Source organism: Rhincodon typus, chromosome 27 (assembly GCF_021869965.1).
Source record: "Rhincodon typus isolate 14 chromosome 27, sRhiTyp1.1, whole genome shotgun sequence".
NCBI lineage: Eukaryota > Metazoa > Chordata > Chondrichthyes > Orectolobiformes > Rhincodontidae > Rhincodon > Rhincodon typus.
In genome coordinates this window covers 20,531,525-20,544,651 of record NC_063358.1, presented here as the reverse complement: position 1 = coordinate 20,544,651, position 13,127 = coordinate 20,531,525, and the positions used below count along the sequence as shown (strand labels likewise).

The 13,127-nt window shown below is 40.3% G+C and overlaps 1 protein-coding gene across 5 annotated transcripts in view; it reads left to right on the top strand.

Annotated features, from left to right (window-relative positions):
• The window catches only part of LOC125486289 (S100P-binding protein-like), a 53,164-nt gene that overhangs the window by 9,033 nt on the left and 31,004 nt on the right, over window positions 1-13,127 (top strand). For 4 of the 5 annotated variants that reach the window (XM_048613216.1, XM_048613214.1, XM_048613212.1 and 1 more), the window contains 4 exons: window positions 282-412; window positions 1,023-1,117; window positions 7,612-7,711; window positions 10,606-11,982. In XM_048613216.1, the coding sequence (XP_048469173.1) occupies window positions 282-412; window positions 1,023-1,117; window positions 7,612-7,711; window positions 10,606-10,732 (453 nt within the window). In that variant the 3' untranslated portion in view covers window positions 10,733-11,982. Of the gene's footprint in view, window positions 1-281; window positions 413-1,022; window positions 1,118-7,611; window positions 7,712-10,605; window positions 11,983-13,127 lie in introns of those variants that run through there. The other variant, XR_007264974.1, reaches the window with a different exon arrangement.

Below are 13,127 nucleotides of genomic sequence, written 5' to 3'. Positions count from 1 at the left end.
TATTGCTTCTTACAAGACTCTCTGATCTCTAAGCGTATTCTTTACAGGTTCTTTCAGAAATTTGCAAAAGACACAGGGTGGTTGGCACACTATTTATACAGTCTTTCAGTCACTGATTGGAGGCAACTAATTGGGTGAATAATTCAGATTATGGATTTGAGATGGATATCAGTAACTCTCTTGGTCTCTTCCCCTCAGTTGCTTGTTCTCTGAAGCTTTTATTTTAGTCATATTGTGTGTATTTATGGATGTATGTATATTTTCTTTCCTTTATGGCAAAGACACGATCATCTTGTAAATCGAATGCCAGAAAGCACAAGCAGTGTAACGTAGAACTTGTCAAAAAGAATTTGCAGACACATAATCCAGACAACAAAACAGAAGAGCATAACGAAACAAGGCAGAGTACAAGGTAAGCAGTGACAGAATTAATTCACAAGTGCAAACATTTGCTAGTTGTGATTGTCACAGCTTCCCTGCAACACAGATACAACAGGTTATTTGTCTGTAATGTAATGGTAGTCAACATTCTAACTCTTTCCATTTAGGATTTCAGTACTCAACCTCTCCGTGATACCAGTCCCGTCTGTCTCTGTCTCACAGTTCTTTAGTCTGGTAAAACTATGGCAACATTACCTTTAAACATGCACAACAGTTGTTTGTTGAATGTAGTCAGCATGGCCTCAGTTACATTGCTTAGTGACCATTTCATAATGTCTGGAACTATCGAGAAAATGCTATTTTGCTATTGTATTGATAACCATTTTTGCATATCAGTTTGTTTTGTGTGCCTTTATCCATTAAGTTCATTATTCAGTGCAGCCTGTAGGTGGGAGCATTGCTGTATGCCAACTTGGCATTCATGTTGCTGATGTATATTTTGATGTGTGAGAACAATAGAACACATGATTTCTCCAGCATGCACATGTTGTCTTGAATGTTTTCTAACTAATTGAAATGTGGAAACATAGTCTTGCCCCAGATTATTAGCTGAGTTAAAGTTTCTTTTCTCCCTCTTTCAGAATGATTTGGATGTCAGATGAAGAAATAGAACGAAGGAAGGATTTATATCTTCGGCTCGTTTCACACCATGTAAACAATGGTCAAAGGATTCAAGGTAACTTACAAAAATCTGAAATAAGGTCTGAATTCAAAAAATGCTTTGGACTTTTGAATCATCCTTTATTTTGTGAACTATAAATGCTACATTATTGAAAAGAGGGGAAAAAAATCTGATCTTCTGAAGCAGAGGGCATAGAAATTTGCTTACTTTCATTTGTAAAGTCATCTTGTTTTGTAATGAGTTTAAACCATGATTGGAAAAGTTTTCTTTACAGATAGTGACGTCAAACACATTCTGCGTAATTTGGTTTAGTTTGATTGCAAAGAAGAGGTAGTCCAATACGTCTCAAATATTGTCTGTCATTTTCTCCACCGCCCCCATGCACCCCTCACCCCGCCTCCATGTTCTGTTCCCCTTTGCCTGTGAGTTTCTTTGGGCTTTATAGTCCTTTAAAATGTAACATGGCCAAAGTACATCTTGAACAGAGCGTTGGCAGTTTGGTGAATTGAGGGAATTTCAATCCCTGTCCCACTATCTAAATTAAATGGAACGTTACTGTTTAAATTCAGGGGTCTAAGCAAGAATCTAGAAACTATACACTGTGAACCAGGTGGGAGTTAGTTGATTAAGGAAACTAGTTTGAACAGTTTTGTTTTGTAACTCACTCTCGCCTAATACTTTAGTGTTAATACGTCTATAAATATGTCATCTCAGTGCAACTTAAGAGAGTGCAACTTGTAAAGAAAGTTGGGAGTTTGGTGAGTTGAGGAAAAGAGGTGCTTGTAAAATTGGTGACCACCAGGCCATCCAAGGGAATTGGATGGGTCATGCAGGAGTCCTTTTTTGTTTATTTTGCCAGAAAATTGTCTTTGGTTCTCCAAACCATTGAGGACAATGGCGCCTTAGAGGAATACAGCAAGAACCAAGCCTGTGGCATTCAGGTGACTCAACTGTATAGGAAGAACAGGAAGAGCAGTAGTGATGGAGGACATATTTAAGTTAGAGAAATAGACAGGTGTTTCTGCATCCATAGACAAGATAGTATGTTACTTCCTGGTTACAAGGATTAAATATTTCACTGTGGATGCTTTCATTTTGGGGAGTGATCAGCCAGAACTCGTGGACCACATTGTGGTACCAACAACATGGGCAGAAAAGGGATGTGGTCCAGTAGCAAATTAACAATCAGAACCTCAAACATAATAATCTCTGGATTACTCCCAATCTCCCGTAATAGAAATGGGAAGATAAAACAATGAATGCATGACTGGAAAGATAATGCAGCAGGAAGTGTTTTAGACACTGCACTGGCTTTGGGGGGAATGTTACCACTCTACAAGCTGGATGATTGCATTTAAACAGAGTGGGGGACAAGTTCCTGCGGGCTGTTTTGCTAGTAGTGTTGGAGAGGATTTAAACGAACTCAGCAGAAGTGTTTTGCAGTGCCAGAAAAGGAAAATGTCCCAGAAAGTTGAAGGACAGAATCAATTTGTTTCGAGCTAAGGAATAAAAATTGTATAATTAAATTGCATTGTGTAGTCGATTGGCTATCAGTCAGTGCGATGGATGTGGAGGAACAAACCTGCAAGGGTGTGCAAACATTATAGATAATTATTATTTCGTGCATAAATTTGGAAATCTGTTTGACCACATTGACTTCCCCAAGTCTGATTCTTTAAATTGTTTTCTTGACAATTGAACAGTTCTCATGTAAAACCTTGCTGTCTGTTGACAGTCAGCAATTCCCCATGTTCTCTCCTGTTTAGAATAAAAGAGCTGCAACTTAATACTCTAGCTCTCCCAACTTCCATCTGCTGCTGCAATATGAAGCTGTTTGCTTTGGAAGCATAAAAAAAACTGATGTACATATCTGTGATAGGAACAATGGAATTGGTTCTGGCAATCCAACTCTCCGACAATTCAAACATTACTTGCCAATACTGAACCTGAAATTGCTGAAAAAGAAACATAAAATCAAGTCTTTTCACCTTTTACTCCTCTGGACTAGGATGAACTTTGAACGGGAGCACCAATTTGTAGCTATTTTCTCATCAGCCTGTTCAGAGATGTTATAACAGACCTCTGGAGCTGGTGGGATTTAAACCCAGGTCTCCTGGCCCACAGGTAAGAACAGTACCCGTGCGCCACACGAGCCCCCAAAATACCAATTTCTACAACTTGAGAGGAGGGTGATGATCTGGACCTGTGAACTGTCAATTTTAGTCAACTGATTAACCTCAGAACAGGCAGGTAGACTTGGTCAGGGTGTTGTCCTATAGAATCACAGAAATGGTATAGTGCAGAATGAAGTTATTCATCTCATCCTATCTTTGCTGCTGACTAACCTTTTTAGCTTAATGCCAATCTCCTACCTTTTTTTCCCCTGTAACTGTGCACATTATTTATATTTAATAATCCAATTTCCTCTTGCCTCAATTGAACCTGCCTCCACAACACTTCCAGGCAGTGCATTCCAGACCCTAACTATGTCCTGAGTGAAAACATTCTTTCTCACCTCTCATTTGCTTCACTTGAAAACTGTTCCCTCTAGTTCTCGATCCATTTAGGGAGAAACTGTTTTCACGCATATCAGCTCTGTCCGGGCCGGTCGTGATGTTGAAAACCCTATCGTTACTGAATTGATTCATCCCTAGAAGTTTTCCTGTGTACCTCTTCTGCACTCTGTCCAATGCATTCATAGTCTGGTGTGAGACTCTCAATGAAGCTCAAGCTGGAGCTGAACTAGTGTCTTAAATGAGTTTATCACAAACTTCCTCCTTTTGTACACTAATTCTCTATGGAGTCTAGAATGTCATGTGCTTTATTAACAGCTCTGCCTTCTGGTCCTACCACCTTTTTAATGCATTCTGTACATGTGCACACAGGTTTTTGGGATCCTGCACATTCTTTAGAATAATACCCTTATTTTATACTGTCTCTGCATGTTCTTTGTATCAAAGTGCATCGCCTTACACTTTGCTTTAAACTTTATCTGTCACCTATTCACCCAGTCCACCAATGTGTCAATGTCCTTTTGAAGTCCTATGCTGTTGTCCTCCTCACTGTTTACAGTTCTCCCGAGTTTTATGTCATCCACAAACTTTGAAGTTGTCCTTTGCACACAAGTCTAGATTGTAAATATATATCAGGAAAAGCAAGGGTCTCAGTACTGACCCCTGGAGAACTCGCTACAAACCCCCTTCTAACCTGAAACATGCTAATTAACTATTACACTCTGTTTCCTATCGCTCAGTTTTGTATACACATTGCTACTGTCCCTCTTATTCTATGGCCTACAATTGTTCTGGGGTGTCACAGTGACTCAGTGGTTAGCATTGTTACCTCACAGCACCAGGGACCTGGGGTTCGATTCTAGCCTTGGACGACTGTCCGTGTGGAGTTTGCACATTCTTCCCATGTTAATGGGTTTCCTCCGGGTCTGCCGGTTTCCTTCCACGGTCGAAAGATGTGCAGGCTAGATGGATTGCCCATGCTAAATTGCCCATAGTATCCAGGGATGTGAAGGCTAGGTGGGTTAGCCATGGGAAATGCAGGGTTACAGGGATAGGGTAGGGGAATAGCTCTGGGTGGGATGCTGTTCGGAAGGTCAGCGTGGACTCAATGGCCCAAATGGCCTGTTTCCACACTGTGGGGATTCTATGGATTCTTAAGTCTGTTGTGTGGCACCATATAAAATGTCTTTTGGAAGTCCATATACACCACATCAACAGCCTTTCCTCCATCTACTGTATCTGGTACCTCTTCAAAACACTCCAAGTTAGTTAGACATGACTTTCCCTTAACATTCTGCTGACTCTGCCAAATCGATCCACAATTTTCCATGTGACTATTAATTCTATCACAGATAATTGTTTCTTAAAGTTTCCCCAGCACTAAAGTTAATCTGACTGGCCCAGCAATTATGCATCAATCTTTTAAAGATTTTCTGGAACAAAGGCTTTGGCAATTCTTCAATCCTCTGGCATCAACCTCAAATCCGGGGAAGATTGTTGCCACTTCTGCAATTTCCATTGTCACTTCCTCCAATATTGTTGATTATATTCTGGTTCTCATCAAGTCTAAGTACTGACACCTTATCCAATACCTGCTGCTTATTGATTTTTAAACCTTTTCTAGTTGACTGAGTTTCCTTCTCTGTCACCTTGGCCTGGGCAGTATTTGCCTCATAGCTAAAGACAGATGCAAAGTATTCATCTAACACCTCTGTAATGCCTTTTACCTTGAACAGTAAACCCCCTTTTTCATTTCTAATCACTCTACTCCTCTTACAGTTGATGTGCTTATAGAAGACTTTGGGATTTCCTTTTATGTTAGCTACTAGTCCTTTTTTAAAATATAATCTCTTTGCTTCTTGTATTTGCATTTTCTCCTGAACCTTCTTCAATCAGCTTGGTTCTCAATTGCATTTACTGCCAGACATCTGTCATAAACATGTTTTTTTTTCTCCTTTTAACTTAATTTGTATCTTGTTTGTTGCTTGGAGGTCTGGATTTGTTTGTCCTACCTTTTCCTATTGAGGGATATAGTTTGACTGTACCAAAACCATTTCCTCTTTTGAAGGTAGCCCATTGTTTGGCAAGGATGGGAAGAGTTCTAAAATATGAATATACGTAGCTTTTATGACTTACAAATTATTTGGACAAAGAGTCCCACTTTGTTTTCAGGGTAAATTTTAGCGTAGTCTGAATGATTTACTAAATGTTGTCTAAAAGCCAAATCACATCTGGCACTGGGCCCTAGCTTCTGAGTTTTGCACAGGCTGGTTGAGATCAAATCAGCATGTTGCTTACTGCAGACAGTCAGAGGGAATTAGATGTGGTCTGTCAGTCATTGAGATATTTGGGCCACATGCCTAGCACTGTGTGTGATGACATTGTACATTTTTCACTGTACTTCTGCACTTTATTATATGTGACAATAGAATCTAAATCTAAAAACTAAAATCATACTTTGCAGGGTACAATCCACCCCCCCCCCCACCCCCTCAGCCTGCCCTGCCCTGCCCCTCGCTCTCCGGGTGCTCAGCAGTCATTCCATAACATTCTATATGTGGCTTCAGAAATGCCGGTCTGCTCCATTAACTATCGAGCCTCCATCGCTATAGCTCTTCCAGTCGTGTTTGTGAACCCCTGTGCATCTGAACAGCTGAGATGCCATAAACTTGGTACTCTCTGCATTCCCCAGATGAACCAAGTACTGGTTCGAGAATTAGATGTACTGAGGATTCCTGCACTACCTGTCCGTGCAGACTTTTAAGTTGTGAAATTACCACGTCAACAGGAGTGAGGGGAAGTGATGGCCTAGTGGTGTTATTCCTGAACTGTTAATCCAGAGGTCCAGATAATGTTCTGGGGACCTGGGTTCGAATCCCACCATGGTAGAAGGTGGAATTTGAATTCAATAAATATCTGGAATTAAGAACTTAATGACGACCGTGAATCTATTTCCGATTGTCGGAAAAACCTATCAGGTTCACTAATGTCCTTTAGGGAAGGAAACTGCCATCCTTACCTGGTCTGGGCCTACAAGTTCCTCGGCCCACAGCAATGTGGTTGACTCTTACCTGCCCTCTTAGGAGTGGGCAGTAAATGCTGGCCTAGCCAACGATGCCCTCATCCTGTGAAAGAAAAAAGAAGTGACAGCTGTGACCTGGGTGGGGGTGATTTATTGTATGACATGAGTAGGGAGGCTGCAATAGCTAGATCTGGAGTCCATATATTTACTGTAACAGTACTTTGCTTATTGGCATATCAAAATAAGCTACAGAATTCTGAATGAACGCCAAGACTGAACAAAGATTTTTGTTTTAAGAGCCTTGTATTTATTCGTCTGTATGCATTCTTTTGAACACTTCTGCAAATTAAATTGTTGAGGCAGGATCTGGTGCCTTTAAGGATGCAACTTTCACTTAACCAGAGAATGGAATATTCACCAGCTTGAAAATATGCTTTGTTTGTGCTGAATTTTTCTTTTTACAATCTTCAGCTTTTAATGAGGCTATTTCTCTGTTTATCACAGATATAATCCCACATGTTTTTGAGGGAGGTGACGTTAATGTCTGTTCCCACCTTCTCAGCTGATTATTGTAAATGTAGTAAGGTATCTTAGGGAAATATTTCGTAGTTAAACCCATGCTCAGTTATTCTACATACATACGTCTGCCTGCTGAAAACAGAACTGGAAGATTTAATTTGCGATTCATCCACCAATGAGGCAGTGGTACTGAGACAGCCTTTTTCAAATTAATGATCCACAAAATTCATGCAACATAACCCAGAGCACCAATTATACAGTAGGACTGAATTCACTGAAATTTAAGAGGCTCAGGGTTCACAGGCAACAGTTTGGAAACCCCTCGTTTAATCAGAGACTGTCAACTACAGTCAATTTTCTGTGAACGCTTATAATACAGAAAGACATGTACAATAATTTAAAAGACTCCATGTAAGAGTGCAGCATGTTGAAATTTTAAAACTGAATAAAATACCAATTTTGCTCCTTAAATAAATAAATAAATTGTTTTGCAGGACCAATGCAAGAGTTGCTGTGCCTCATGAATCAGGTGGCTGATAGAGAATACAGAAATTATTCCAGTACTTGGCAGCACCCATCAGATCTCACCACTAGGTAAACCTGAAAACATGAAGCCATTTTTTACCCTGCTAATTTTTGTTCCTTGTCTGCTCCTTGTTCATTCTGTTTTGTTTGCCTGTTCATTTAATAAAGGCTATATTAAATCAGTGGTTGAGTTCAAACATTGCTAAGTTCGAAATGGTCTTCTGTTACTGGGACAAGGCACTTTGGCAACTCTTCTCCTCTCCAGTAATGTATTACTATGTTGTAGAGTGTGGCATATAGACTGGAAAAGCTAGAAGCAATTATTTTGCCAAAAAAGGTCTAAACTTTTTAGCATTAATAGAAACCTGGCAGCAAACTGGACAAGACTGGAAAATAAACCTATTTGGAATAAAGTATGTTTTAGATTGGTGGCATCTTTTGTGCATTCTACATATCAACAATTTAGATGCTGGCTTGGAAGGACTGGTGTCGAAGTTTGCAGTTCCTGCCAAAATTTAAAAGTCACACGACACCAGGTTATAGTCCAGCAGGTTTATTTGAAATCACAAGCTTTCACAGTGTCGCCCTTTCATCAGGTGAAGGGACCTTCAGCTGACAAAGGGGCTACATTCCAAAAGCTTGTGATTTCAAATAAACTTATTGAACTGTAACCTGTTGTCATGTGACTCCTAACTTTGTCCACCTCAGTCCAACAGAGGCACCTTCACATCATGACCTCAAAAATTGGCAATGTACTTCATTCTTTAAAAGACCAAAAGAATATTGATTTAAGTTGGGAGAATTGTTCAAAATGTGACAGATGGAATTCAATTTCAGTAATCATGAGTTGATGCACTTTGTTGGAATAAAATCCCAAGTTCATCCAGAATGGATGGGTTTGGCATTTCTGTATGTAAGTGCAAAAAGGATTGGAGTTGCATATTTTCAGGGTATTTGAAACACTCATCTCGGGGCTACGAGAAAATCTAGTGAAAATATAGACCTTATCACTAAGGAAAAAAATATAAATTCCTAAGAGGTGGTGATGTTTAAATTTTAAACATCTCTATTGGAGTACTGTTTATTATTGGTTTCCACATTGCTGAAAAAATATTGGAGATTTTTCAATGCCTTAAGATTTATAAAGCTAAAGTTCCCACCTGCTTTTTGAACAGCCATATTGACTTTCTATGACTCCTAACTAATTCTAGACATCTGCAGAATTTCAAGCCCGCCGACTCCCACAGCTACCTAGAATACACCTCCTCTCACCCACCTTCCTGCAAGAATGCCATCCCTTTTTCCCAATTCCTTCTGCTCCCAAGATAAGGCATTCCACTCCCAGACATCCTACATGTCCTCGTTTTTCAAGGACCGCAATTTCTCCTTCACAGTGGTCGAAAACGCCCTCGACCGCATCTCTCACGTTTCCCACACCTCAGCCCTCACACCCCCTTCCTGCCATAACAACAAAGACAGAATTCCCCTTGTCCTCACGTATCACCCCATCAACCTCCGGATTCAACACATCATCCTCTGCCACTTCTGCCACCTGCAATCTGACCCCACGACCAAGGACATTTTTCCCTCCCCACCCTCTTCTGCCTTCCGGAAGGACCGCTGTCTCCGTGACTCCCTCATCTGGTCCACACTCCCCACTAACCCCACCACCCTGGCACTTTTCCCTGCAACCGCCACCTTCCCCACCTGCCCCTACACCTCCCCCTTCACCTCCATCCCAGGCCCCAAGAAAACCTTCCACATTAAACAGATGTTCACCTGCACATCTGCTAATGTGGTATATTGTATCCGCTTTTCCCGATATGGCCTGCTCTACATCGCAGAAACCAAGCGGAGGCTTGGAGACCGCTTTATCAAGCACCTACGCTCGTTTCTTGACAAACGACTACACCACCCAGTTGCGAACCACTTAAACTCCCCCTCCCACTCCTTGGACGATATGTCCATCCTAGGCCTACTCCAGTGTCACAACGATGCCACCCGAAGGCTGGAGGAACAGCATCTCATATTCCGCTTGGGAACCCTGCAGCCCAATGTCTCAATGTGGACTTCACCAAGCTTCAAAATCTCACCACCTCTGATCTCATCCCAAGACCAACCCATCTCGTCCCCGCCTCCTTAACCTGTCCGTCTTTTCTCCCACCTATCCACTCCTCCCACCTCACTGACCAACCCCCACCCCCACTTCCTACCTATGAGCCTCATCCCTGCCTCCTTGACCTGTCCATCTTTCCTCCCACCTACCCGCCCCTCCCTCCTCACTGACCAACCCCCATCCCAACTCCCTACCTACACTCACCTTTACTGGCTTCATCCCTGCCTCCTTGACCTGTCTGTCTTTTCTCCACCTATCTGCTCCTCTATCCACCTTACATCATCGCCTCCCCCTCCCTCTATTTATTTCAGAGTGCCCTTCCCCTCCCCCATTTCTGAAGAAGGGTCCAGACCGAAACATCAGCTTTCCTGCTCCTCTGATGCTGCCTGGCCTGCTGTGTTCATCCAGCTCTACACCTTGTTATCTCAGACTCCAGCATCAGCAGTTCCTACTATCTCTGCAGATTTTTAAATTTTTTTTTTGTTTTCTTGCATTGCTCTACACTTTAGCCATCAAATAGCACTATAATAGTGAATACTGAAAGGAATGAGAGAAATGAAAGAAGCAACAGAGGCTGGCAACCTGAAAGGAGAGAAGCTGAGATGAACAATGCTTTGGATAACCACATGAAAATATCACATTTTTCAGTTTCTGCACCAAAGTCTGTATAATTGGGAATAATCACTTTTTGGTTCTAGTAATCCTACACAAGTCATTGTTTCTTTCCAAAGAAAATGCAAAACTGAGTTGGACTTGGAAAATTATTTGATTACTTTTTGTTGCATATTTCTTGCAGAGAATGACGTGCTACAGAATTTGTTGTAACGTTGTGACACTTTGTTCTCAGAAATTATTGCAGGAGGAATGCAAATTCATTCCGCAAGCTTAATCTCCACGAATGGGCCATCAGCAATGGACGTTATTGCCGTTTCAGCGGAATGCCAGATCACCGTTTTCGCAGACCTATACTTTAGTCACAGAATACATTGTTGGAATCGGTCATGTTCTTCTGACATGTCACAACATTTGCAGGTTCATTTTGTGTGGGTAATCCTGTGCTTGTGAGAGAAATTTCTTAGTGGGAGGTTTTGTTTTTGCAGGAAAATGCTGTTGAATATCTGATTGGGGGATGTGGGGGAAGGTAGCTGTGTTCTGTAGGAGTTGGAAAAGATGACAAGTCTTTAATAGATTATACTTGCTGCAGACAATGCTATTGGTCTTTGTAAAGTAGTTTAGTTGAGATCATACAGGGAAAAAAAAACAGCAAGCATGATTTGTTGTCCTTTTAATCTTGAGGTAGATTGCACTATCATGAAATTAATATTTAATTTGTGCCTGTGAATTTGCCTGCCAAAATTCAGAAGCCAGTGAGAAATGTTACACTTTCAGCAGTCATAGCTATAATACAGGTCTATACTCTGAAATTATACTGTAAAATTGCAGAGTCTGGAAAGTCAATTGTTAATGTTTCTAACTGGATATGTTTGATTTTACAAATTTAAGCGAACTGCTGAGTGTTGAGAAGCAGAGCTCTGGTTTGATTTGTTTTTATTCTGCAGGCTTGAAAGTTCATTTGAAATGTGTAACTAGCAATGAAGCATAATTAATTTTGGTTCTCAAGTAGTTTATTTTTTTCTTTCCATCAAATATTAAAGAAGGAAACTGTTGCAACACCACTTTCTGTCTGCCTTTGAAACTCTCGGGGCATGACATCAAGGAGCCCAAAAAATGTGGAGATTTTAACCTTGCATTTTTATTTCTGTTTGAAACAAAATCAGTTATGTTTGGTGACTATTTAAATTCCACACATTAGCAACTGAAGGAAAATTATTCCAAATTGCAACAAGCTGAAGCCCATGGCCTAACTTCCATGTGTTGCTGTCAGTTTCAAATAACAATCAATAGTTTTAATCATGTAGGTATCAGACTTGCACTGAAACTGACATATCATGATTTTGAAGACATTCTTGAATCTGATGGTGTGAAGTAGGGTTGTTGTACTATGTGGCTGATTTACTCTGCAGTAAAACAAACTTTGCAGATGTGATCAGTTTACATCCGGACTCCAGTAGGACAATTAGATGTACAGCAAAGCAAACACGTGCCTCTTTTTGGAATTCTGTTTGGCAGTTTTTTTGATCTTGAAATGTCAAAAATGTATATCTTGTCTTTTTAATAGGCTATTAAATCCTTTTGTATTTCCATGTTAATCACTTCAGCTAACTACAGCTAATTGATTTCCTTACTTATTAATAAAAGTTTGAATGACTTGTAATTAATGTGAATGATACTTGATGTCAGTTTAGTAGTTTACCTGTGTCATGTATTTGTTCACTCATCTCAAAGCTATTTTGCATGATAAAATTTCTTTTCTTTCAATATTCATCTATCCAGTTTATATTTTTACTACAATTGTTGCATTAATGTGATGTGGTTTTGCTTCATGTTAACAACAAGGTTTTGATGTAATTTCTAGGTTAGGTTCAATCTGTTTCAGACTGTCAAATGGTATTGAGCTAATATGCATTTATTCAGGCACAATTTAGTTCACTGGAGACACTACTGTGAATCAAACTGGATTCAAAGTGCATTTTAGCATAAAAGGTATTTTAAGTGTAAACATGCCTGTCATATCAATTATTTAAAAGCCTTAATATTGCATTATCATATTGTACAGTCGTAAATTGCATCATGGTAACTTGCAAGATTGATTGCAATGGTACCTGCAAAGTATTGGTATAATATATTTGGATTATACAGTAATAGTGATACATTACCAAACCTAACATTAAGGATTGAGTTGCATTTATGATCACAGTATCTCACAGGCTGTGATGCACACATGAGAGCTGGATCTATGTCCGATTCTCAAATCCAGCTCTTAAATTCCCAATTAGCCTTTTTTTTTTGATGTTTTAGCATACCAGAATTCACAGTCTTGATAGCTTTGTCTGGATGAGGAATTTCCTCCTGCAGAGGGGACAATAAGGAACGAGTTAGTGGGGGCTTCTTTATCAGGAGGCCGTTTTAGTCTCACATGCCAAATAGTTGTGATGAAAGAAAGGGATAGGGATGCCTGATTGTGCAAACCCACCTGATAATGAAATGGTTGTAAACTGCTGATCTTCTGAATTGCATATAAATGACGAGTAAATCTATGTTTAATGACTGCGCCTGAGTTCACCTATAGTTCTGTTTTATATTTTACACTTTGTTCAAAACAGACATTGTACCAAAGCAGCGATTGTAGGAACTGCAGATGCTGAAGAATCTGAGATAACCAGGTGTAGAGCTGGATGAACACAGCAGGCCAAGCAGCATCAGAGGAGCAGGAAGGCTGACGTTTTGGGCCTAGACCCTTCTTCAGAA